This window comes from Leopardus geoffroyi, chromosome D1 (assembly GCF_018350155.1).
Source record: "Leopardus geoffroyi isolate Oge1 chromosome D1, O.geoffroyi_Oge1_pat1.0, whole genome shotgun sequence".
Taxonomy (NCBI): domain Eukaryota; kingdom Metazoa; phylum Chordata; class Mammalia; order Carnivora; family Felidae; genus Leopardus; species Leopardus geoffroyi.
Window position 1 is genome coordinate 114,620,726 of NC_059329.1, and position 26,357 is coordinate 114,647,082.

Genomic DNA, 26,357 nt, shown 5'->3' on the forward strand with positions numbered 1-26,357 from the left:
CGTTCTGAGTGAGGGACACAGCCGTTAACAGGTCTGGCGATGCCCTGCACGCCTGACGCTAATCCCTGGCGTGGCAACGGGGGACATAACAAGCCGCGTGCCGGACGCTGTGCGCTAGCAGAGAGTGAGGGAACGGGGGGGGGGGTGCCGACCACGGATGGGGGGGCATCTCTGGGAACTGGTGAGGGAGCGGCACGTGACCAGTCGGGAGAGAGAATTGAGGGAGAGCAGGAGCACAGCAGCCCCCTGTGCTCGGGCCCGAGCTCCTGCACTCGGCGTGGTCAGGGGCCAGCGCGGCCCAGCAGCGTCGGGGGTCACGGGCTGGGGTGGGTGGGGGGAGAGCCTTAGGAAGAAAGGAGCACAGTTGCTTGGAGGTCACGTGCGTGCACACACATGTACTCATATACGTGTACACACACAACTCATACGTGCATACATACAGCTCACACACACACAACTCACATCCACATAAACACACAAATACACATAAACACCCCACATATAATCATACACACACACATACACATAGTCGCAAACACACACACCCATGCACACAATACGCAGATAGATACGCACTCTCTGCTTTGCAGCGTGTGGCTCCTGGAGGAGTCTGTGTGCAGCCTGGCCAGTCCAGACGCTTGTCTTATGTAGAGAAAAGCAATAGATGAGGGTGGATCAGCTGCTGGAAAGCTTTCTTTGCCCTCTCGATCGGAAGTTTGCACGTGGCACGCAGAATCCGCCGTGTGTGATGTAATGAAAGGGTTTGTGTGGATCTTCTTTATTGCTGGTTTCCCTGGGTGTAAAATGGATATGGAAGTATCTGGTCGCCTCGCTGGGCTAGGAGGACGTGTTGAGGTCATGCCCACGGGGCACTGCCCGTAAGGCTTTGGCATGGAGATGCTCCTTCTGGGAGCCGGCATCGTGCCAGCTGTCATCGATTAAAAAATACTGATTCTGTCTCCTGCCTGCCAGGCCTCTGTGGGTGTTTGGGGCTCTCCAGCTTCTCTTCAGTGCTATAAAGGTTCTGTGTTTTCTTCTGAAAGAGGGTGCCAGTGTGCCCTGAACAGACCATCGTGTCATGCCTTCTTTACCAATAAGGCAGGCAGGGTCACAGGTCTGGAGCACCAGAAGAGGATGTCAGAGGGGACGTGAGAGGGGCTGCTCTCAGGGGCCAATTCTTCTCAGAACTCTGCTCCCTCCTTCTGGCAGGCCTAGGCCAGTTGGTGCTCCAGGAGACGCTGGGGATGAGCCCCCACGGTTTACCTTCTCACAAGCCCCTTTCTGTGCCCTGGTCTATATGCCTCCAGCCCTTGACGTTGGGATCTGCCTGCTCAGAGGCTCTTGGGGGGGCATAGAACCAAGGTCCAAGGCAGAAACGTTTTCTGAAATACCCAGCCCCTGTCTCTGCCTGGGAGGCGCCTCCTTTCCTACAAGGTTCTTAGATAACCAGGAAGGAGGGAGAACCTCCTGTCCAAAAGGTCTGGTAAGCAGGTGCTTCCTTCTTGTGGAGCTGAAGTCGGCAGCAGCTATTCTGGGTTCTTCCAGAAAATGCTCCCTCCAGGCACGAGGCTTATGAGGAACGGCTCCTACATGCTGGCCAGGTCCTCACCGGCCAGGCCCGTCAGACGCTGCCTCCTCCCCCTGGGTGCAGAGAGCGGCGGGACGGTGGGGAGGCGGCTCTGGCGTGCTCCGTGCCCCACAGCCTGGCTGGGAGTTGGAGCCAGCCGTGCGATCATCTGTGTATGAGGAGGTACGTGGGGCACCTGTGGTCTGGAGATGGGTCCTGCACTGTGGTGTGAGGCTCGCCCACCTTTGGGCCATGTCCAGGCCCTGCTGGCTGCAAGCACCCTCATGCTTGGGGACCTTGCCCAGCTGGCCGGCGTCTGGGGGAGCTTTGGGACGGGGCTCCTGTCAGGGTCATTGGGCCGAGGCGAGGGTTTGATGCCTCTGCACAGTGATGAGCAGATGTCACCTGTGGTGGCGGTGCCAGCACAGGTGCTCATCCAGGACGTCTGGGCGACTCTGTGGCAGCCGGGTGCAGCCCTGTTAGCCTCTGCCTCTCTCGTCCTGGCGCCATGACCCCAGCCCAGTCGTGCCACTCCAGCCCAGACTGGCCCTCCCGCCTTCTCCACACAAGTTAGGCCTTCTGATCACCACTCTCCCACTCAGATCCTTCAGGGGTTCCCACACGCCTCAGGCACAGTCCAGATCTCAGCCCCGCTGCCCTGTCTCTTTAGCCACCCTGCACGGCTCTCCTGGTGGCTGGAGCTCTCCTTCCCAGGGGTCTGCGTGTGCTGTTCCCTGCACAGACCCTTCTTTTCCTCATCCCTCGGACCTCACCCGTCTGGACCCTCCCTCACAGCCTGTCGGGGTCAGACGCTCGTGTGTGCTCAGGGCTGGGTGAGCTCACTCCCTGTCCCACCCAGAGTGTCGAGTGAAGGGCAGGGATGTGCAGAGCCTGTGAGCGTGGGCAGGGCGCCTCTCCCTTTCACAACACACACACGCCACCTGTAAGCCCCGCACGCTCCCTGCAGAGGCGGTCCCGTTCTCCAGAGCAACACTCTGCCTGAGGCTGCATAGCGGGTGTGGGGGAGTCGGGGGGACCCCAGCAAGCCCAAGGCCACCATGCCGTCACGCTCTGCTCGGCACTCAGGGCACCCTCGGCCTGGCCACGTGTCCGCTGCCCGTGATAGCTGTTGGCTTCTGGAGAGAGTGCCAGGAGGGCAGGATTACCGGTGTTCACTTTTCTTTTTTCTTTTTTTTTTTTTTTTAATTTTTTTTTTAACGTTTATTTATTTCTGAGACAGAGAGAGACAGAGCATGAACAGGGGAGCAGCAGAGAGAGAGGGAGACACAGAATCCGAAAGAGGCTCCAGGCTCTGAGCTGTCAGCATAGAACCCGACGCGGGGCTCGAACTCACGGACCGTGAGATCGTGACCTGGGCCGGAGTCGGCCGCTTAACCGACTGAGCCACCCAGGCGCCCCAACCGGTGTTCATTTTTCAAAGTCAGATGCGCCCAGGAGCCAGCGGGTCAGTTGGGGGTGAAGGGTGAAGCCATCTTCCCCACATTGGCAAGGAGCGCACATGCTTTCCTGTCCAGGTCACTCTGCAGTTTAAGGGATCCACGGAGTCCCCGGTGGCCGCCGCTTACCCCTGGACTCTCCCAGGGCTGGATGTCAGGCCTTCTCCCTGTGGCAGTCCAGTGGAGGACCGGTGTCCGTGGTGGCCTGCGGGGCCTCAGTTTGGTGGCAGGCAGAACGTGTGTGCACGTGTCTCTGTGCCAGGGGGGCGGGGATTGGGGTTTTCCGCGGCCAGACGGCAGAGCCCTGATGGTGTGCGGGGCTTCTCCAGAAAGACATTTTTCCGTCCTCTCTTCCTCGTTTAACTCCTGGCTGGCCTACGCACCTGTCAGCACTCTTTTTGTGCCCTCAGTGTGCCAGGTGCGCTCCAAGTACAGAGTGTACTGCCGAGGAAGTGGCACACGGCCTGGCCCCCTGAGCTGGCGGTTCTCGGGGGTGGGGGTGGGGTAGAGTCACAACGCAGTTCTGTGCAGCCCGGCCGGGTGGGTGCTCCGTCCACAGCGGTGTGTTGTCGGGGGAGTGGCACCCGCCCAGCACCCTCACTCCCTCCTGGCGTCTGCCATGCTTGTAGACAGAGTCACTGTTCTGTCCCGGCCCTGGGCCTCCCACGGAGGAGAGAGCGGTAAGCGTGCGCAGGGGCCTGGCTGGGGTCCGATTGCTGTGGCGGGAGACACTGGGATGACGTTGGCTCAGTGTGGTGGGCACTTGGGGTGCCAGGGCCCTGTCGCTCCAGTCCTGTAAGGCACTGGGGTCAGAAGCAACATGCAGGAGGTGGGAGAGGAGGAGGCAGGCTCCTGGCAGAGCGCCTGGAGGAGGCGGGAGCAGCTGTTGGCCGGCGGGATGCAGGGGTGGGGGGCTGGGTCCGCGTCACGGCGCTTGACCCACAGCAGGAGACGCGGGCACTTACACTGCCCGGCCCTGGGCCTGCTGCTGCCTTCAGCTGGAGTCCGCTTACTTTAGATGGACAGTGCATTTTTCTCCTGAGAAACCCGGCCCCGGGCAGGCACTGTGGCCCGCGGACGCCCTTCTGCCGCAGCAGCCCTTTCCTGGGGCGACACGGTGCTTCGGGACGTGCCGGTGAGTGAGCACGCAGGCAGCATCCCGGGACAGGGGAACGGACTGAGGGCGGGCACAGGCGGGAGGAGGGAGACTTGTCAACCACCACGGTCCCGCAGTGAGAGCGACGGGGGGCTTCGGCCAGGGTGGACCCGCCGACGGTAGATAGAGCCTCGAGGACACGCTGGTGGGGACGGGTGTGGGTAGGGGCTGGGAGGATGCCGGAGGGGCCGTGCTGGAAGGGGGAACTTAAGGCGACCTCGGGACGGGTGGAGCAAGGACGCGTGACGGGAGCCGTTCTCGACACACGCCGCGCCTGTTGAGAGGGTCCAGCCCTGCGGGTGTTAGCGTGCGCGAGCCTCGGAGCCCTCTCCCCAGTCAGGGAAGTGAGCCCACCCGTCACCTCCAAAAGGTACCACGTGACTTCTTTCCCACTCCCTTCCAGGTGACCGCTGGCACGCCTCTGTCGTCACGGGTTAGTGAAATTGTCCAATTGTCCGGCCGTTTACGGGAGGGAGTCTGACAGCAGAGTGTGAGGCCCCCGCACGCCGCGTGCATCCGGTGTCTTCTGTCTGCAGTCGGGCGGGGCCCCGTGGTGCCGACCGGCCCCAGCTTAGTGGTCCGCTTTCCTGCTGGCGGCCACGGGGGCTGTTTTCACATGTCGGCCGACACGGATGAAGCTGCTCTGGACGCGCGTGCAGGTCTTTGTACAGACACGCGCGTTCCCTTCGGTGGGTCGCCTGGGTCGTACGACACACGTGCGGTCAACATCTTTAGAAACTGTCAGACCGTGTTCTGCAGCCACCACGCCACGTGTCTTTGTGCCAGCCGCGCGTGACAGCCCCGGAGCGTGCCCGTCATCGGCAGTGTCGGTCAGAGAGCCCTTGTGAGGGAGGGAGGCGGGGTCTCGCGGTTGCGGTCCGCGCTTGCTCATGACCTCATGACCTCCAGGTCTTCTCAGTGCCGACTGTTCAGACCTTTTGCCCGTTTTCTACTGAGTCTGTGTTCGTGTTGAGTCATAGGGGGCGATGAAGCATTCTGGATGCAAGCCCTTAGACACGTGTTTTAAGAGGGGTCCGCAAGCAGCTGCCTGGGGGGGAGGGGGCGGCGTGGGCTCGCAGGAGGCCCGCTGCTCGGGTCATCGTCTGTTTCCCATGTTTCATTTCGGATAGCCTCCGTGGTCGCAGCTTCAAGTTCATGCATCTTTGCTTCTTTGCTCTGGCCGTGTTCGGTTGGCCGTTAATCCTACCCAGAGTACTTGTCATCGCCCGTGTTATCCTTTCTGTGTCCAGAAATTCAATTGGGATCTTAAAAGAAACCTTCCCGGGGCGCCTGGGTGGCTCAGTCGGTTAAGCGTCCGACTCTTCACTTCAGCTCAGGTCGTGATCTCACAGTTTGCGTCCGGTTCTGCACTGACAGCCCAGAGCCTGCTTGAGATTCTTCCCCCCTCTCTCTGCCCCTTCCCTTGCTTGCTCGAGCTTGCGTGCTCTCTCTCTCTCTCACTCTCTTTCTCTAGCTCTCTCAAAAATAAACAAGGCTTGGGGCGCCTGGGTGGCGCCGTCGGTTAAGCGTCCGACTTCAGCCAGGTCACGATCTCGCGGTCCGTGAGTTCGAGCCCCGCGTCGGGCTCTGGGCTGATGGCTCAGAGCCTGGAGCCTGTTTCCGATTCTGTGTCTCCCTCTCTCTCTGCCCCTCCCCCGTTCATGCTCTGTCTCTCTCTGTCCCAAAAATAAATAAACGTTGGAAATATTTAAAAAAAAAAAAAAAAAAGAAACCTTCCCTGTCTCTCTGTGACGTGCTCAGTGTTTCCTCCAGCTTCTGCAGCAGGCGCGACTCCGTTGTGACAACCTTCTAACATTTTCTCATTCTGTCATCTGGCCATTTCGGGGTCCTTTTCCATCAGTTATTTGACTCTTGACAATGACTTGCATTTTCCTCCTTCCTTGAAGGCTTCCAACTAGACACAAGACGACATGTGCTCTGCCTTTTTTGGTGCTGGATGTCTTTGTATGTTTCTAGCTATTCTTGAGCTGTGTTTCTTGACTCTGTTGGGAAATGATTGAACCTTTTTAGTTCTTATGTATGTTCTTTGTTTGCTGGGATTCTGGCAGGGTCTCACGTGGAGCTGGTTCTCCTCCCGCTGATGCTGAAGTCTTCAAGTATCGCATCTGATGCCATGAGTCGTTTCTCCACTCTGGCCAGGGTGCCCCTTTTCCCTGCATGAGCCCCAAGGATGGTCCCTGTAACCTTCCCAGGTGGCTCGCCCCACCCATCCCTGCCAGTGGGGCCCTCGGCAGATCTGTGCAGCGCTGTCCTTGTGGGTCCCCTGCCCCCAGCCCCCCGGCGGAGACTCCTCAACCCAGGGTCTGCTGGGCCCCTCCCTGCATGCAGACTTACCTTGTCTGCTCCCATCCCAGGGTCACTGTGCCGTGTTGTCTGGTGTCCAGGATCTTGAAAGCTGTCACATATTTTATCCAGTGTCCTGTTGTTTGAAGCAGCAGGTAAAATCCGGTCCCCGTTACCCCACCTTGACCAGAGTGGACGCCCCAACTGGAAGTTTTGTTTTGAGGACGTTCCGGGTGAGAGGTCGTGCTCAGACTGGCCACCCATGGTTGCTCTGTAACGCCGTCTCCCTCCTTACGTGCCTGTGAAGTTCAGTCTGCGCACACGTAGCAAAACTGAGTGGGGTTTGAAATCACTTTTATCTCCCCAGACTTGCTTTCTTCAGCGTATGAAAGTGACGGGCCGTTTGATGGCAGAGAAAGGCAGCCCTTGGCCTTACGTTTTCGTCTGCTCCTTCCGTGGCAAGCCCGGTGCAGTGTGTTTAGGGGTGCATGCCAGCTGCTCCTGACTGGTCCTGCTGAGTTTGCAGCCACATCCCGGCCAGCCACGCCGTGACCACTGGGCCAGGCAGGGCAGCCGGGGTCCCACCCTGCCCCCCGGCACAGGACCACCCACAGAGCCCCTGAGCAAGTCGGGAACGGTGGGTTTCCAGAAGCTCCTGGCTGCACACGAGAAGAGCAAGACTTGAGCTGCCACCCATGCAGGTTAGAGGGGCAGCTTGGGAGGAGTGCACATCCCCACCCAGGCCGAGCGGAGGTGGGCCTGGGTGTGAGGAAATGGGCCGTGGTCTCGGCAGCAGAGCGCCGGCTCCCTCCTTGCCTGGCGGTTCCGGAGGAGGCACAGCAGTCACCACTAGCCGCGCTAACTCAGACATTGCTTTCCAAGTACGCATGCGCCCCGCACGGTTCTCACTTCCGTTTGTCGTGAAAGCTGATGGTGCCCCTGGCTGAGTGTGGACCATGCCCGGAAGAGCCCGGTGAACGCCCTCACCCCTGCCACGCGCCTGTGTGCCCCCGGTCCGCCCTGCTCCCCACCTGACGAAGTGGGCTGCTGCCGTTGGTTTTTCCGGGGACGTCGCCGTGGACCTGACTTCTCAGAGTGCCAGTTTACACGTACGCGGGCCATGCATGACGTCGGTGTGTGTCGTGTTATAACGCCCTGCTGCCCGGGGCTTGGCCAGGCACGGCCACGCCTGGGCCATGCTGGCCGTTCCGAGGGAGCCTCAGTGCACGGAAAGAGGGGAGCCGCCACCAGGTGTTCACGGGGAGGCCCGTCTCTTGGCTGGGGGCCAGATTCATGGCCGGATTTTATAGGAGTGTGTTGCTAAGGGTGAGGTTTCAGCAGGCACATGAGTCCGAAGCTCCGTTTCTGAACCTACATCCAGTGTGACCCTAATCTTGCCGTTCTCTTTTCTTCCTCCCATTGCCCAAGCTGTTCTGAAACCAATTCTGGATGTCGTGACATTTGGTCTGTAAACGTCTTCGTGTGCGCACAAAGGGTAGGGCCGCTTTTCCTTGCACAGAGGACACTTCGTTACCATGTCAGAGCAGCAATCCGTAGTAACGTCAAGCATCCGGTCTGTGTTCATGTTTTCTCCAGTTTCTTACAACTGTTTTTTTAGTGTTTGGATTCAAAGAAAGTCCATGCATCGTGGTTGGTTGACAGGTTTTATAAGTTTCTCTTTTTTAACTTCATATCTCGAAATAAAAACTCACAAAAAATTGCAAAAACATCACAGAGAATCCAGTGTCCACTTCAGCCAGCCCCGAGTGGTGACATTGCACACCACTGGGGTGTAAGGGGGTGGCGTTGGCACAGTGCTGTTCACCAGGCCACAGACTTTATTCAGCGAGTCCTCAGTCCACAGGCGCTGCTCCTTCTTCTCCCCCCTGCGGTCACACTGATGAAACCAGGCAGCTTCTCCTGTGGTGTCACCCAGCCGTCCTTGTGGTCCAGCCTAGCGTGTTCCTCTGTGTGTCCCGTAAGCTGTCGGCTCTCCTGAGACACTAGTTGGGTCGTGTTCTTCTCGTGTGGGGGCAAGACTCGCTGTCAGTGGTGGTGGGCTTCCAGTAGGAGGCTTGCACTCTGGCTGTTGTGACTGGTGTGTGGCCCTCGTGACCACCGGCCGCCCGGAATCGCTGCTTTGTTAGGCGTTGCACAAAGGCTGTGTCTCTGCCTCCTTCCTGGTCGGTTAGATGGAATACTTCCGTAAAGAAAACCTTCTCCTCTTCAACTAACTGGGCAGCTTGAGAAGCAGGATAAATACTCAATCCTCCCTTTTATTGACTGTCTTTCAACATGCAGATTTGTGTTTTTGCCACTTCCGAAGGTAAACAACCAGGTGTTTTCGTAAAAAGTCTCGTTAGATAAAGGTTTAAACGCTTTGGCGTTTCAGACCATTGGGTTGTCGTCCTGTACGCTTAAACTGCCCCATCCTCGGCCAGGGAATCTCTTCAGGCTCGTCCACAGTCACAGTGACAGTGACCCCACCAACCTCAGCTGCAGCCCTTTGCCAAGACAGAAAGGTGCGGCCCTGGAGTCCGTGTGCAGGAGCCCACCTGGCCACTGCAGGGGCACGCACGTGCAGAGGCCACGGTCTGGACGTCAGGCGTGCTTTCCGCTTCTGAGCCAGTTACGTGTTCTTGGCCTTTTCAGTGGACAGAGGCAGAAAAGGCGTGAGTGTGGAGCACACGAGTTCTTACGGCTCCTTCGGGTCCAGGTTCAGGGCCTCACCTCCACCTGTGTCCCCACACCACGAGGCCCTTTCTCCGCCATACCACACCCTTGTGCCTGTCCCATGCCAACCACACCAGCAAGAGGAACACAGAACACAGGGACCACACGTGTGCCGAGGAAGCAGAGGACGGACCCTTGGGCCCTGTCGGCGCGAGCCGGTGCAGCTGCCGCGGAGGACAGCGTGGCGGTTCCTCCAAATACCGCATCTGGAACGAGCGTGTGACCCCCAGTTCCTCTTCCAGGTATTTACCCAAAGAACTGAGAGCAGGGACTCGAGTGGGTATTTGCACACCCACGTTCACAACAGCTGAAACACGGAAGTGACCCCGTGGCCACCGACGGACGAGTGGACGGACGTAGTCCGTCCGCTCCCTGGACTGTCGCTCGGCCCTGATGAGGACGGATGTTCTGCCACCTGCCACCACGTGGATGGACCCGGGGAACGTGATGCTCACGTGTGATCCCCTCACACGAGGTCCCCGGAGTCTCCAGATTCCTGGAGACAGAGAGTGGACGGTGGGCGCCGAGGCTGGGGGAGAGGCTGGGGGTCCGTGTTTCACGGGGACAGAGCTTCCGTTTGGGAAGATGGAAAGTTCTGGAGACGGGGGGGTGGGGACGGCCACACAATGGCGTGAACGTGCTCAGTGCCCCTGAGCTGCGCGCTTAAGAGTCGGCGAATATGGTACTTTTTAATGTGTATTTTGTCACAGTAAAAAAGAAGATTGTTTAGAAATACTGATGTTTTTCTAGCAGTTACTTTATAAAGCCTCCAGTCCTATCCTATCATCTTTTGGCTGTTGCCCTTTGGTCCCCTCACGTGAGAAGTGAGAAACGTCATATTAGCTAGAAGCTTCTGCCCACTCCGCTTCCTCCTATACCCCGTGATTTGGAGTGATGTCTGCTGTTCAGTTGTTGGCTCAGTGTTGGTTCTCAAGATGGAATACCCTTGGCGCTCACAGGGCCGCCCCACGGACGTCCTTGTTAGCACTTCGCTTGCGTCCCAGTCTCCCAGAGAGCACGTTCACACCCACGTGCTGGCTTCACAGCAGAGCATCCAGGCTGGTTGGGCTGCGTGGGCCTGAGAACTGGCATTTCGGGCAGGCTCCCAGGTGATGCTGCTGATGCCGGTCTGGGAGCCGCTTGAGAAGCAGTGACGTAAGTGCAGAGAGGCCTCGTGGGTGCCATGGGGCGTGAGCTCGTTGGCAGCTTGTCTGGAGCCTTCACCCAGGTTCGTCTACCTCCACACTGTTGACGTGTGTGGCTGGGTGATTCTCGGGGGGCAGAGGGGCGGCCCTGTTGGCTGTGGGGTGTGGAGCCGCAGCCCTGTCCTCTACCCACATCTTCAGATCTTGCCAGACGCTCCGCAGTTGAGAACTCACACTTGAAAGACTGGATGGAGGGGCGCCTGGGTGGCGCAGTCGGTTAAGCGTCCGACTTCAGCCAGGTCACGATCTCGCGGTCCGTGAGTTCGAGCCCCGCGTCAGGCTCTGGGCTGAGGGCTCGGAGCCTGGAGCCTGTTTCCGATTCTGTGTCTCCCTCTCTCTCTGCCCCTCCCTCGTTCATGCTCTGTCTCTCTCTGTCCCAAAAATAAATAAACGTTGAAAGACTGGATGGATGGATATAAAGTCTCTGGCTCACGTTTTCTCACCTTGTGCATCTTTGAGTCTTCGCTCCGGCAGCCGGAACAGAACACCACAGGTGGGCGGCTCAGACAGCAGACCTTTAGTCTCACGCTTCTGGAGTCTGACATCAAGGTCCCGGGTGATTTGGGTGTTGGGAGGCTGGGGGGAGGAGATGTCTTTCTCTCCTTCTAAGGGCACTAAACCCATCGTGGAGCCCACCCTCACCATCTCATCTACCCCTGATCACCTCCCAGAGGCCGCGTGTCCAGACATCATCCCATCAGCAGGTAGGGCCTCAGTGTAGGGATTTGGGGGCGACGCCAACATTCCATCTGTAACAATGGCCTTCTGATGTAAAGCGTTGTTGTTGGAGTCTGAAGCAAATACCGTTTCCCCTGCGTGTAAGCCGGTCTTTCTGTGGAAGGAGCCTTTCCACGTTGTAAGTCTGGTGATGGGGCCGTGACACCTTGGTGCGGGTGGCTCTGGTTTGACATGTGCCTCTTCACTATGTGGCTCCAGGTCTTTGTTCTTTTAAGTTTACCCACTGCTTTCACTAAAATGCTTTTTCTGTCTTCCTTGATAACAATTTTTAGTTTTTAAAAAAATTGGTGTCTAAATTATAGACAGTATCACGCACAGGTCTTAAGCGTACAGTTAAGTGAGTCTTGACAGATGTGAATACCCCTGTAGCTTACACCCTCAAACCCAGAAGGTTCCGTCCTGTACTTCCCAGCCACTTCTCACCATTTCCCTGCTACGTCCCCTCCCAAGACGCGACCGCTATCCTGATTTATTTGCATCAAAGATTAACTTCACCGTTTCTAGAACTTCATATAAATGGAACTGTAGGGTACCTATGTTTTCTTCCTGGCATTTTTTTCCCAGTGCGATGCCCGTGAGGTTTAGCATGTGGATGTGTTTGGTGGCTGAGTGGTATTCATTATGTGCATTTACCATAATCAATCTGTTCTCCTGTTGATGGACTTTGGGGTTGTTCCCGGTGTTTGGCTATTGCGAGCAATGCCGCTGTGAACGTTCTGTGTGCCTTTATGTAGATAGAGGTGTGTTTTGTTTCTCTTGGATAAACACTTAGGCACGGACTTACCGGTTCATAGCATAGATGACACATTTCACTTTATGATGAACTGCCGACTGTTTTCTCGAGGAGCTGTGCTGTGTCCTGTTCTCACCAGCAGGGAATCAGAGTTGTGGTTGCTCTGCCTTCATATCGACCCTTGGTGTTGTTCATGTGTTTAATTTTAGCCAGCCTGGTGGGATCTCGTTGGGAATGGATCTAACGTGCCTTTCCCTACTGACCAGTGATGCCGAGCACTTTCTTTTGTGTTTGCTACTCAGACAGCTTCCTTTGTTAAGTGTGCTGGTCTTTTGCCCTTTTTAAGCCCTGGGTTGTCTTGTTATTGAGTTGTAGCACTGCTGTGTATGGTCCGGATAGCAGTCTTTTGCCAGATACATGTTTGCGAATGTTTTCTCCCAATCTGTGGTTTGCCTGTTCTTAACGGTATTTTGAGTGGAAGGCGTGTGTTTGGCGGTGGGAGGTGGGGGGGGGGTAATTAAATTTTGATGAAATGTGATCAACTTTTTCTTTTATCATTAATGCTTCATGTGTCCTGAGTCATTTTTGCCTGCTCTGAGTGTGGTACAGAACTCCTCCTGAGCTCTCTGTTAGAAGTGCGGTCACTCTGCTTTCGTACTTCAGTCTTCAGCTCGTGCTGAGTTGCCTGTTGTTCGTGGTGTGAGGTAGGGGTTGAGGATTTTTGTTTTTGTTTTTTAATAGCTGTTTACTTTTGCAGCAGTGTTTATTGGAAAGACTTTCCTTTTCCGTAGAATTGCCTTGACATCTTTGTTAAAGTCCAATTGACCACGTTTATTCTTTTTTTTTTAATATCTGTTTGTGTTGTTAGTAACACAGTTTCTTGAATACTATAGCTTTAAAGTAAGTCTTGAAATTAGTGAGTCCCCCAACTTGATTCCTTTTCTTGCAAGAATGATTTCATTATTGTAGGCCATTTTACATTTCCATATACGTTTCAGAATCACCCTGTCAATTTCTACAAATACATTCTGCTGGGATCGTAATAGGCTTGTGCTGAATCTGTGTTCAGGTGGGAAAATTGACATCCAAACAGCATCGAGGCTTCTAATCTAGGTTGAGGATAGATGTTCTCATTTGTTTATGTGTTTAATTTTTCTCAGCAACGCTTTGCACTTGGTAGCAAGAGGCTCTGTACACTTTAGTTAAATCTATTTCTAAACTTTACAGATTCTGTTGTAAATAACAGTTTTCTAACTTGCATTTTCCATTTGTGTGGTCTTAGTATATCGGAATAAAGTGAATTTTTATATATTGACCTTGTATCGTGTGATGTTGCTAAATTTATTTTTCAGCTGTAGCAGACTTTTTTTGCAGGTTCCTAGAACTTTGTGTATATACAACCATCTTATTTCCCAAGCAAGATGTTCTTTTCCATTCTAATATTTATACCTTTCATTTCTTGTTTGGCCTCATTGCACCGGCTGAGACCATCCACGCAGTGCTGAGTGGCAGTACTGAGTGAACATCGCTGCCTGGGTCTTCATCTTACCCGCAAGATGTTTAGACTTTTTCAGCTGGATATTTGATCTTCATATTTAGATAGTTCTGTAGGCGCCCTTTTCCAGTTGAAAACATCCCCTTCTAGTCCTGGTTTGCTGAGGGTTTATGTGAACATTTTGCCATGTACTGTTTCTACCTGTACATGAGAACGATCATGTAATTGAGATGATCACTTTTCCCCCCTTTAATCTGTTAATGTGGTGAATTACATTGATTTTCAGATGTCGGCTAAGCTTAGATGATGAACCTCTCTTGGTTATGCTCTGTTACTCCTTTTACATATCGCTGGGTTCATTTTGCTAATATTTTCTTAGGGAGTTTTGCATCTGTGTTCAAGGAGGATGTTGCTCTGTAATTTTTCTTGTGATGTTTCCATTTTGGCCTCGCTGAATTAGCTGGGAGGTGTTTCCTCAGCTATTTTCTGAGAAAGTGTGTGTAAGAATGGTGTTATTTCTTCTGTGGATTTAGTTGAATTCACTCGTAGGCATCTGCTTTTGGCATTTCCTTGTAGAAAGGTTTTTGAATTTTTTAATCAAATTTTTAATCATAAAGTCGAATCTTATATTTGTTCTTCTGTCAGTTTGGGTAACTTGTGTTTGTAAAGAACTTGCCTGTTTCATTTCTGTTGGCACACAGTTGTTCACTGCGGTCTCTGGTCCTCGCAGTGTCTGGGATCTTTAACAACACCTATTTCACCTCTGACATTGGCAGTTTGCACCCTCACGCCCTCCCTCACGCTCTCTCCCCTTTTTGGATCAGTCTGGCTGAGGAATTGATCCATTTTCTTAAGCTTCTGAAAGTTACCTTTGTGGGTTTTTTTTTTCCTTGTTTTCTGTTTCATAGACTTCTATTATTGTTATGTCCTTCTTTCTACTTGCTTTGGGTTTAATATGTACCTCTTTACATATTATAACTTATTAAAACTTATAAGTTTTCCCTAAGCCTGGCTTTTTACCTGTATTCTACAAACTTTAATAAGTTATATTTTTATTGTAATCTTTTCTTTTTCACTGTTTAATTTGTTGTTAAGTCTATCCCATAAAAAAGTTTTTTTAAGATTTTTTATTTTATTTTATTTTTGAGAGAGAGGGAGCATAAACATGAGTGGGGGAGGAGTGGAGAGAGCAGGAGAGAGAGAGAATCCCAGGCAGCTCCATTCTGCCAGCGCAGAGCCCAACGCAGGGCTTGATCTCACAACTGACCCTGAGATCACAACTTGAGCCGAAATCAAAAAGATGCTTAACTGAGCCACCCAGGCACCCCCCCCCCCCCCGCCATAAAATTTCATTCTAGATGTTCTATTTTTCAGTTCTAGAAATTTCTGTTTGTTCTTTTTTTAAATTTATAATATTAGAGTCCTAATATTTGTGCTCATTATGTCCATCCTTTCCTGTAAATCCTCAAATCATTGAATGTATGATGCATCTTTGTTGTGTCTGGGTCTGTTTCTGTTGACTCTTATTTTTCCTGGTTATGGGTTACATTTTTTACTTCCTCACCTGTCTCTGCGTGTATGTGTGTGTGTGTTAGACATTGTGGTGGCTAGTGTTATTAGAGCTGGGTTTTGTTGTTCTTCCTTAAAGAATGCTGTGCGTATTCCCGTATGCGGTTCATGTGCTGTTGGTTCAACAGGAGCCTTTTGAGGCTTGGTGAAGCTTTATTAGGGCAGGTCTAGAGAAACCTCCTTCTGAGGCTACTCTAACCTTGCTCCTGGCATGGCTTTGGGTGGAGGCCCCATGGAGCCTCACTGGAGCATCCTCCGTCTCTACTTGGGAGCAGGATGCCTGTTTTCTGCCCTTGCAGCCTTCCAGAACACCGCTTTGGCTTGTGGCTCCCCATAGCTGCTCTTTGCCAGGCCCCGCATGCCCTCAGCCGAGTGCTTGGCCAAAGGCTTACCTGGCTCTGTCCTTCTGTCTGGAGTCCCTTCTCTGGGCAGCCCAGCCCCTCTGGTACCCTACCCTGCACGTTCCAGCAGCCCAACAGCCCCACCTTCAAGCCTTGCCTCCGTCCAAGACTGCGGGGCCTGCGTGGGCGTAGCCTTTCCGCACCCCAGCCTCCAGCAGGTAACTGATGTCTGCTCACCCGTGGGTCCCCTGCTCTCAGGGGCACCGTCCTGAGCTGCCGGCTGCCAGCATGGCATGTTGTCCAGCATCCGAAACCAGTTGCTTCGTGTATTTCACCCAGTTTGTGGCTGGTGGCCGTCGAGGAGGCCAGCCCAGCACCTGGCCAGCCCTGCTGCCATGGAAGTGAGAGTGTCTTCGCTCGTCTTTTGTTTAAAAAACTTTCCGCCCTGCACTTCCAGCCTTGTTGGCTTTGTGCTCCTTCTGGTTTACACTGCATGTCAGAAGCTCTGATTTCTGGTTCTTATTCTGAGTTCTTTTGCCTCTCTCATCTTCCCTTTTTTTGAGTCACTTTGTTTCTGAGGTTGTCTAATTTGTTGGGTTACAGTTTTCAGCTGTTTTGTGCGTGTGTGTTTCTGGGGTGTTCTGGTTGTCATCGGGGGGCTTCTTATTCTCTCTTATTTTCTTGTTTTCATTGGACTCAACCATGAAGCTTTTCCCATTTTTATTTATTTATTTATTTAGAGAGAGAGAGAGAGAGAGAGAGAGAGAGACCATGCGAGTCAGGCAGGGGCAGAGACAGGGAGAGAGAATCCCAAGCAGTCTCCATGCTGCCAGCGTAGAGCTGATGTGGGACTCGAACCCACGAACCGTGAGATCATGACCTGAGCCGAAACCAAGAGCCAGATGCTCAGCCAGCTGAGCCTCCCCCGCGCCCTGGAGCTTTTCTGCACCTTCAGCAGGGGTGCCGGGCTGTTCCCTTTGCTGCCTTCACAGCACGGAGCTTCTTCTGCTGTGGTTTTCACAGAGTGATTCATAACCTTGTGGCTGCTCAGAGTTGTCTCACTGTTGGAGGGGGAGCTTACAGACAAGCCAGGGAGGAGGCTGGAGTGATGCACGGGTGACAGACGAGAGTTGGAGGCATCAGGATGAACACGTGTGTAGCATAATACACACGCAGACGTGTGTAGGTGAGCACACACACTTTGCTCTGTCAGCAGAGAGGACCTAGGAGAGGAAAGGGCCACCCAAGAGCCAGATCTCGGGTTTTTGTTTTCTCCATTGGAAGGGACCAAGGCTTCTTGGAGAAATGACCAGTTCTAACACAGGGCAGGGAATAGACAAAGATGAGCTGGTTTCAGCTACCCAGCCTGCTGGGGCCCCGACTGAGCAGGTGGTGTCATCCCTTCACGGGGGCTCCACGCCTCACCTGCCCGGGGCTGCGTGGCCATCCTGTCGGCATCCCTACCCTGGACAGACAGCAAATGAGTGTGGTGCCTGAGGTCATGCTGACTCCCAGGGTGGCAGTGGGGATGCCATCCTGCCAGGGCAGGAGAGGCTTTTTTTGCCCTGCCTCACAGGTGACTGGAGCTCTGCTGGCGGTGTCCTCAGCTGTGCCCGGGCAGAGGTTGCCTTTCGCTGTCACTGAGCTGTCCTCTTGGTGGTTTTGGAGTTGCCACTGGGTTGAACTTGGACAGATGAGAAGGTCGGCAGGACCCTTTGTGGGATGTGGCCTTGGTGAGCGGAGGGCAGAGCTGAGCCCGGGCATATGGGTGCAGGGGCCTGGCAGACCTGCGGCTGTGCTCCATGCTGGCTGGGGCTTGTCAGCGGGCACGGGGAAGGGCTGTCACTGTCACTGTGGTTGGAACTGAAACCAGGGTTGAGCAGATGTTTGATTTGTCAGTACTTTGTGGCCTCCTGCGTATACAACAGCTACAGAGAAGTTCTTGGGCACACAGCTTCTTTCACCCTCCTAGGAAGGTGTTCTGGATGTTTCTATCCAGGCCTGCCCTCCAAGGAGCAGCCTCTGCCCAGTGCGAGCTCCGTGCCTGCCCCGGATGCCCTGGAAGCCAGCCAGCTTTATCTTTCCAAGGCTGTATGAGTGTCGGTGCACCACAGGCTTGTGCCCATGCTCTGCAGGTGTGCGGTCAGCCTGTCCCCCCACCCCCACCCCTGCCCCAAGCCATGCCTCCACCGGTTTCTTGTCTCAGCTGGGCTGGGGTCAGGCAGGGGCTGTGTGTTGGCCCCAGGAGCACGTGGGGCAGACCTTCTGCCTGCTCTCTGTCTGAAGGGCCATGTGGTGCCACCCTGGGGCCTCGCTGATGGGTCCTCCCAAGGGCTGTGCCCCTCCCCGCAGCAGTGGCCTTGCCCCACACAGCGCCCGCAAGGCGCCACTTTGAAAAGGCCATCGAGACACTCCCTCACTTAACCAGACTTGGCCAGCCTTCGCCTGTAAAAGGAGCAGCTGTTCCTTTCTACCAGGCCAGAGTCCTCCTTTCTCTCCCTGTGTGTCCTCATTGGCTGGTCTCCGGGAGGGAGGGAGGGAGGGAGGAGAGAGCAAGGAGGGCGCGGCTGTCCCGTGCCAGTGCCGCGGCTCCTGCTTTCCCTCCCCGTGTCTGCACTGCCCCATCATGCTTGGAGACCACAGCAGTCTCCCCACAGACCGAGCTCTGCTCAGCCAGCCCCCCAAAACTGGACTCAGCTGCAAAATGGTGCTTCAGGCAGTCGGCAAAGTGCTCAGGTGAACGGGACGGGCCAGTGGGGGTGGTCTGACCGTCCCCAGTCCATATCCCAGGGTTCGGCCTGCGGAGCAGTGGCGGTAATCGTCCGCTAAAGTGCCGGTGGCAGGCAGCTGCTGGCAGGGCATGGGGCGGCCAGCTGGATCTGGTCGGGAACTTTGTTTGGAGTCCAGTCTTCCCTAAATGCCTGCACTTCCTGCTGCTTGTGGGAGGCAGCTCGCTCACTTGACAGAGTGGCCCCGGAGGATCTGGATGAGGACAGGGGGCCCACCAGTGACCCACCTCCCTCTTGGTGGTTAACCACGTTTGTGACCATGGAAGTCCTGCCTTGCCCCCTCCCGAGCCTGCCGGACAGGGGCTTCACCCCCGGTAGGGTGTCCTGCCTGTTGGCCGTAGGCAGGATGACCGGAGCCTGCCCATGAGTGGCCTTGTCCAGAGACCTGACGTGGGCCACGGTTCTCCGCTGTGTGTGTGTGTGTGGGGGGGGGGGGGGGGGGGTGTTGCCAGAAAAGCCATTTTTGCGAGCTGTTTAAATTTATTTTTCTGACCTACAGAAGGGTTTAGAGAAAGCCAGTGCAGTGCATGTCTGCGTCAGAGTAGGTCTGTTTCGGGCGTTGGGTAGAGCAGGTGTGGCCTGCCGTGTGAGAGAGCCTGGGGCCGCGAGCGGGCCGGGGCGGCCGGGGGGCCAGTGAGCAGCAGTGGCCTTCGTGACCCCCAGAGGTGGGCTGTTCTGTGCTCTCAGGGGTTAGGAGCACAGCCAGAGTCCGTGCCCAGAACGTGTCACAGTCGAGACTCAAACCCAGTTGTCTTCAGTGGAATCACCTTACCTTTGTCCGAGACTTCAGTGGGTCCTGACTTTTAAAACTGAAAGCGAGTGCCTCTTGCTTTTCTGGCCTGTCTTTAGCTGTAACCAAACTAAGCAGGCCTCTTGGGTGAGGGTGTGACTGCTGGTGGTCATCGCAGAGTGACCGATCCGACCTTCCGTGGGCACCTCTGCTTTCCACCCCCCTCTTCCACAGCGGGTCACGAGTGTGCCGCGCAGGGAGGACCCCGGCGAGTTACAAGTAGAAACCAGAGATCCAGCCCGTTAGCTGCCCGAAGCTGTCCTTCTGTCACATTAAGGTGTGAGATTTGGAAACGTGGCCAGGTTGTGGGTGCTCTCCCCCAGAAGTTTGGCTCAGATCCGGAGCAGCACCCGTCCCCGGCCTTGTGCCCACGTGCGTGCCATGGTGAGGGCCGAATGCTGAGGTGGGCTCCACAGAAGACAAGAGGCAAGACCGACTCTGCGGAGTCTCTGCGTGCCCTTGTGGCAGACTGGAGGCCGAGCCATTCTCACGGCGGGGGGAGGTGGGTCTGGGAGGACCTCACAGTAGAGGTGACGACTCAGCCAGATTAGAGGAAGAGCACTCACTTCACAGAGTAGCAAGAGTTAACGTTGAACTCTGAGCAGTGGCCACACCGTGGCTCAGACAGCACTCGGGCACCTGGCACACGGGGACGCTGGGTCCGGGGTGTCTGCGTGCTTTTCTCAGTCTGCCGTGGCTTTTCCCCTCTCAGTGGGTCTCTTGTTCTGTAGGGGATACGAAGGCTCGTGAAAGCTTGCTCTGTTCGGGGGTGCGGACCGCCGGGCAGTTAAACCGAGGAGGGAGACGCCCTGCGGGTCCCTCTCGGCAGCCTCAGGCCGGCCGTGGCCTGTGGGGACTCAGTGGGGGTCCCATCCCAAGCTGGGTCTTCCCAGCTTTTGGTTTCCAAGGCTCGGTGACAGGAAGGGGGTTACAGGGGCCCCAGGGCCAGCGAAGACCAGCAAGGACGCGATCCAGGAGGGGCGTCTCCACACATCACGGTGGTTTTCGGGCCCCACGCCAGGCCCGCCACGTCACAGTCTTGAGGGTAGGCAGTGCTGCCGAGCCCCAGTGCTTTCACTGTCCCAGGGTTGAGGGGCTTGTGGGAGGAAGGTCCCCTGTGCGTCTGGCCCTGGCCGTGTGGGGTGACAGGGCTGTCAGTGACGTCCCTGCCGAGCCTGCGCCCTCACCGCCGTCCCAGGAAGGAGGTCGGTGCGTTCCTGTGCCCTCGGCCCAGAGGCTGCCCTTGCTTCCCCCAGCGTGCCACCCCAGGTGGCGGCGTCTGTCAAGCCTGCGCCCGGGAGCTGAGCCTCTGAGCCCTTGTGCCTCCCTCCTGCACGAGGCTGCCGTGGGGGGCGGCGGGCTGGGCCCAGGGCGGTCAGCGCCCACTTGTGCTGCTCTCTCCATGCACCCCTGCTTTCCCAGACCGCCGTCAGCACCGTCTGTGTCCGTGCAGCACTTCCTGGGGGCCTCTACATGCCGCAGGTCCACCGTTCACACACCTGCAGGTTCCTCGTGATCCTGCTCCCCCACCCCCGGACCTTTGGCCTGCTTCCCGGGAGGCTGCCTCTGGACGGGGCTGCCTCGGTCATTGTGTCCCCTCCTCCAGGGTCTCCATGCTTCCCTTGACTTCCCACGGGGGTCCCTTCCTACACCTGCCCTGCCTCCTCCCAGCCACATCCTTAGCCGTCTCAGGGTACCAGCGTCCAGTGAGCACTTCGGGGGCCAGACTGGGGCACAGTAGGCTGAGCAGGACTCTGAGGAAAGAAGGGGTCTCCCTCTGTCCTGCCCTTCTTCCCCTGGCTCTGTCCCCTTACCAGGCGCTGCTCTGTGCCCGGGGACCACCAGCCCCTTGCCCCAGCATGGCTGAGGGCTTGAGGAGGCTTCCCGTGTTCAAACCTCACAGCTGTGTGTTGCTCCTTCCGGGTGTGGCCGGGCCAGCCAGGGCATTACCGCGTCTGCCCGTGGGGGCCAGCCCTGTGCGTTGTTGAGCTGACTGCTGGTCACATTGGCATGGGACACCCAGTGTCCCCTCAAATCCAGCCCGTCCCCAGGTGTTCTTGGGCAGCTGGGGCTTCCTCACGGTGTGTCTGTGTCCCTAGGGCAGACTCCTCTCCTGTGGCTGACAGATGCCTCCCAGCCTGTTGGGCAGGCATCACCACATGGATGGATTACATGTCGTTGCCAGGCTACACAGAACAACCTCGGGAGCCTTCCTGGTGGCACCAGTGGTGTGACATTGGACAGGAAGTGTGTTAGGCCAAGCATGTGGGCAGAGGGACATGTGTGGGGTATGGGGACTCCTGCAGAGGTGGGACAGGTCATCCCAGGACACTCCACAGGTGCCAGGAGGAGTGGAGGGTGCACGGTGAGGCTGGTGGGCAGGCACCCACTGGGGTGAGGAGACACCGGGAAGACGTTCTCCGTAGGGCCTGGGCCCCTCCCAAATGGATGACCAGCCTCGGAGCGCAGCCGCTGGACCCGGAGCAACGTGCAGGGTTCCGTCGGGGGCTCTCTGCCTGTGCCTGTGGCCGTACTCTTCCCGAGGTCCCGGCAGGCCCTGTGGCGAGCCGAAGCCTGTGTCCGCCTTCTGGTCTCTTCAGTGCAGCTCCGTGCCAGGGCCTCAGACTTTCACTGTAGCTGTGGGCGTCCCAGCGAGCAGTAGGGGGGAGAGCCAGAGAGGAGGAACCCAGCCATGTGGTCCCCGGGCAGACCCCCGGGCCTTGGCCAGACAGAGCCGGCTCCAGAGCCCAGTGCCCGTGGGCTGGGGAGCACAGGGTCTCGTTTTCTCCACCGATGTGGCCATAGGGACAGAGGACAGGTACCAGCACGGTGTTGCATATAGCAGCCTGTTCTACCTCGAAGGCCACGAGGTGTTTTCTGAAATCTTGCGCCTGCTGCTGTTGGCGGCAGAGGAGTGGGGCTGGGTCAGGGCCACTTGTTGGCCAGAGGGGCCAAGTGTCTTGGCAGTGGACGGGACACAACTTGGGGCCGGAGGGACCTGTCGTGGCTGGGCTTGTGGGCCCCTCCTGCACAGGCCCTGCCGGCACGGAGGCCCTGCGGGTCCCCAGACGAGCCCCAGACACGCTTGTGCCTTCGTGCTGCGCCCTTTGGGTCACAGCCCATTGTCTGCTGTCTGCTCGTGGGACTGAGGGGAAGAGGACTCTGACCAGGGTCCACGGAAATCTGGGCCGGCTGGCCTGGCAGAAGGGTCGTCCCAAACTGCACCGAGGTCCAGGGGTCCCAGGCCACCCTGGGTGGTGAGGACAGTGACACCAGGGGGAACCGGCTTGGAGAGGTGGAGCTTGGCGGGCCTGCTCTGCGTCTGCCTGTTTGTTGCAGGAGAATAGGTTCAGACAGCAGCAGGTGAGAAGGGCGAGGAGGCCGAGGCCTTCTGACCACGCGGGTCACAGCCCACATCCTCCCGGGGCTGCCTGCCTGGCCCTCCGCGACTCGGCCCACAGGGGCTCCCAGGCTCCCCTAGAAATGGACTCGCCAGCACGAGGGCGCCACACCCTTTGTAAGGCAGTGTCCGCGAGCGGGCCTGTGTGTGACCCCAACGACTTCCTGCACCACACCGGTTCCTGCTGCTCCTCCCATGTCTGCTTCTGATGCGTGGTCCTCGAGTCACTTGGTGACATGGCTCCTAAATGGCAGGGCAGGGAGGTGCTCAGACAACTGGCTCTTGCCCCATCCCTACACGTGTGATCATAGGACCCTCTAGACCCGGGGATCGAGGCCCGGCATCTGTGGTCGTAGCCGGGTGAGTCGGCGTGAGGCGCGGGCAGGTGTGCGCGTAGAGCGCAGGCGAGGGGTTGGGGTCAGATGGGGCCTAGACGCAGGGTGGAGAATGTGCCCAGCAGGTGGATGTTCGGCGGTGGGGGTGGCCGGAGCAGAGCTGCATGGGTCGAAGTGCTTCCCGTGGGCTGGGCCCTCGTCCCTGGCGCTCTGGGCACAGGAGATCTTCTAGGTGACGCAAGGCTTTCTGACAGGGCGGCATGTGACTCAGTAGCAGAGACCAGGGTCAGGAGAAGGGCAGGGGGCAGGGAGTGAAACGGCCCTTCCCACGACCTGCTGGGGCATCTGAGGGCAGCAGCAGAGCTCCTGGGCTCCCTGAACCCTCCGGGACCCGGTCTCCCTCGACACATTCTGGGGAAGGGTGGGAGCCTCGCTCTCCCAGGCCAGGGGACCACAGGGCCCTGTGAAGCGCATGTCCACACTTGTCCCCAGTGAACAGCCCCACCCCACAGTCCCCTGGGCAGGGACCCCTGAAGTGCTCACTGCAAGTGTGTGCGTGGGAGAGAGACAGAGACCTTCACGCCTGTGCTCCAGCCTTGGCCTGCTCAGGCAGGGCTCGGAGCTCCGGTCGGGGGTGGGGGGGGTCTGTCCCGCCCTGTCCCCAGGACGCTGTGGCCCTGCGTGGCATTGGCCACTCCCAGTGGTGCACCAGGAGGCTGAACACACGTCGCCTTTTAAGGAGAAGATTTGCTGAGAAGCTGAGGGAAAACATCTCCCTGGCATTCGGGGAACATATTTCCTTCCTGTTTCTCTTAAATAAACCACCAGCGACTTTTCAAAACAAGAAGAAAAGGACAAGGTCAGGGAGCTGCAGAGACTTTTCGCCCCTGCTCCTAGCAGGGCTGGCAGGGGGAGGGATGCACAGGGAGCTGAGTGCCCCGAGCCGTCGGGACGGCAGTGTTCAGCTCCGCCACCACGAGGCCATGCCCCCGCCGAGGCCCACGGCGCAGTGAGCCGGTCTGCCGCTCCTTCCGCAGGCACCACAGCCCTTGAGGGTGTGAGTGGGTGCGGCCTGGGCGCGCGTATGCTGGGCCCCAAGTCCAGGTCCTGCCCGCCTGCCCCCCCCCCCACCTCTGCGGCCCAGCCAGCACGGCGACCACAGCCCCCCAGAGTTTGCAGGGGGCCAGGTGGAGGAGGGTGGCCCTTGGTGCAGTGGGCTCATGGCCATCCTGACGGGAGTGCCTGCTGGTTTGTCAGGGCGGGCACGTGCCCACTCCGGCCCCTCACCCCCACAGAGCAGGAGGTGGATGGGCTTGCGTCCCCTAGGGTTCTGGCCCTCAGGCCCGTGGCCGCTCCGGGGACGGGGATGATCCCTCCTTGAGAGTTGATGGCCACGGTGGCCTTTTCTGGTCAATAAGACTTCATGACGAGCAGTCTGTCTTCCGTGGGTCACAGTGGTTGCCGTTAAAGAATTCAGTTCAGTTAAGAGTCAAGCGACTCATTCCTGCTTTTAAGCATTTCCCTTCAGTTTCTCAAACTTTCCCCCAGGAGCCCAATTCAAAGACTGGGGATTTCCTACAGGTGCAGGAGGATTGCAGCGTCGCTCTGAGCTGACCGCTAGATGGCGGGAGGCCCCCCTGCCCCCTCCACATTGGGTGGTTGCTGCCCGGAAGGGGGAAGGGCCGTGTCTGCACGTGGCCCTCCCCGGGGTCCTCTGCCCCGAGGCGTGTTTGCCCAGTGTGGGCTCCGGTGTGACAGATTCAGTGACTTCTGACAAACCCACCCTGGGCCACTGCGTTGGTCACGTGTCTCTCGTGAGGACGTCCTGTCTTATTCGTGTACCCAGTTTGCACACACCATGACCCTGGCTCCGGCCTCTGGGGCAGCTGGTGGGAGGCTGGTTCTGAGGCTAAGGACTCCCCCACCAAGGAGGGGCCCCCTCAGCACCAAGAACTTTTGGTTCGTGGGGCTTAGCTACTGATGCTCATTGGATTTGAATAAAAACAAAGACATTTCAAAAAAATGTATTTAGTCCTAAAAAAATAGCTATAATAAACCTATTCTGTTTTGTATGACAGCATGTTGTTTTGGAAAAGAACTATTTTCAAAACAAAAAAAACCTTTTGGTGCAAAGCGGTAGTTTGAGCAAATTTCCCTCTGCCCCTGCCTGGAACCTGCACCCTGTGCTTGGGACGGAGCCCAGGGTTGTGCAGGGGGGGAGCCTCATTTGTGTCAGTCAGTGCTCTGTAACGGTGGGCCGCTGGACCATCTGCACAAAAGGACCGGGGCCCAGGCCAGGGATGCTCTTCCCTGGGTCCCACCTGGTGGCCCTGGGGGCCAAGATGGCTGCAGTGTCACACATGGCAGGTGGAGCCTGACTAGCCTGGCCGGCGCACCTCCTTCAGTGGGCCTAGAGCGGCCTGTGTCCCCGCTCGTGTCTCTGGGCCAGCTCGTGGCTTCCATGCCAGCATTTGTCTGCAGTGACCCTCTGCTCCCTTGTCTCTGGCAGGAAGTGACCCTCTGCTCCCTCTTCTCTGGCAGGAAGTCTAAAGCAAAGCCCAATGGAAAGAAACCTGCCGCGGAGGAGAAGAAGATGTATCTGGAGCCAGAGTACGCCAAGTCCAGAATCACTGACGTTGGGTTCAAGGAGCTGGTGGTGCTGCCCCGGGAGATCGACCTCAACGAGTGGCTGGCCAGCAACAGTGCGTGTGGGCACAGGGTGGGGAAGGGCGCCATGGCGGCTGCAGGTGGTCGCCTCCTCCAGGCCTCCCCACAGCTGGTGGCCGGCCCTGCAGCGCGCTTGGGGTCTCCACCACACAGGGACCCAGCGCAGGTCCTGGCCGTGCCGGGGAGTGTCTGTGGGGTGGGAGTGCGGCCGCAAGGCCAGCAGTGCCCAGGTCATGGGAAGGCCGTGGCCCACGGGACAGGGGGGTGGCTTTCACCTCCACCTGCTGGGCAGGCCTGGGGCTCAGGGCTCAGGGCTCACAGACTGTGTGCCTGCCCCACCCCTTGCGGAGGGGACTCAGCTCGATGGCCCCTGCCTGTCTGCCCAGCTTGGCACCGTCCAAGCAGACGCCCAAGCCCGCACAGCAGTGGCTGGTGGCCGGCTTCCAGGGCTGGTGCTGTGCGCTGGGACATGTGTCTCTGGTCTGCGGTAGGTGCTGGCTGCCCCAGGGTCCAAGGAAAGGAGGCTGTTCCTCGTGGACGCAGTGGTGGGTTTCACGCCTGCCCCTTCTCTTCTCTTCTCTTACAGCCACCACGTTTTTCCACCACGTCAACCTGCAGTACAGCACCATCTCTGAGTTTTGCACAGGAGAGGCATGCCAGACGATGGCCGTGTGCAACACGTGAGTCGCTGCCTGGCTGCAGCTCAGACCCTGGACCCTCTCACTGCACCCGTGCAGGGTCTCCTGATGGCGTGGGGTCCTCCTCAGCGGCATCCTGGCCAGGGCTGCGCCTCCTGTCGCTGTGGGGCAGGGACACCAGAAGCAGAGCCCAGCCAGGGCGGGGCACTCGGCAGTGTGTGGTAGGGGGGTGTCCACAGTACATGCCTGGCTTGGTTTCCTGAAATGTCAGAGCGTCATGAAGCTGCAGGCACTTCTCTGCTTTACTTAGTGGTCCAGTTGAAGGACGGCTCTTTTCTTTTTTGAGAGAGAGAAGGAGAGAGATCGTGCGCGCAAGTGAGATAGGGATGAGAGAATCTTAAGCAGGCTACGTGCTCGGTGCAGAGCCTGATGGGGGGCTT

At 57.2% G+C, this 26,357-nt stretch overlaps 1 protein-coding gene across 3 annotated transcripts in view; it reads left to right on the forward strand.

The window, feature by feature from the left end:
- Window positions 1–26,357, forward strand: part of MOB2 (MOB kinase activator 2) — a 75,382-nt gene that overhangs the window by 40,992 nt on the left and 8,033 nt on the right. Inside the window, exons 1-3 of one of the 3 annotated variants that reach the window (XM_045486373.1) lie at window positions 17,891–18,034; window positions 25,154–25,314; window positions 25,866–25,959. In XM_045486373.1, the coding sequence (XP_045342329.1) occupies window positions 17,925–18,034; window positions 25,154–25,314; window positions 25,866–25,959 (365 nt within the window). In that variant the 5' untranslated portion in view covers window positions 17,891–17,924. Of the gene's footprint in view, window positions 1–17,890; window positions 18,035–22,509; window positions 22,638–25,153; window positions 25,315–25,865; window positions 25,960–26,357 lie in introns of those variants that run through there. The other 2 variants (XM_045486372.1, XM_045486374.1) reach the window with 2 other exon arrangements.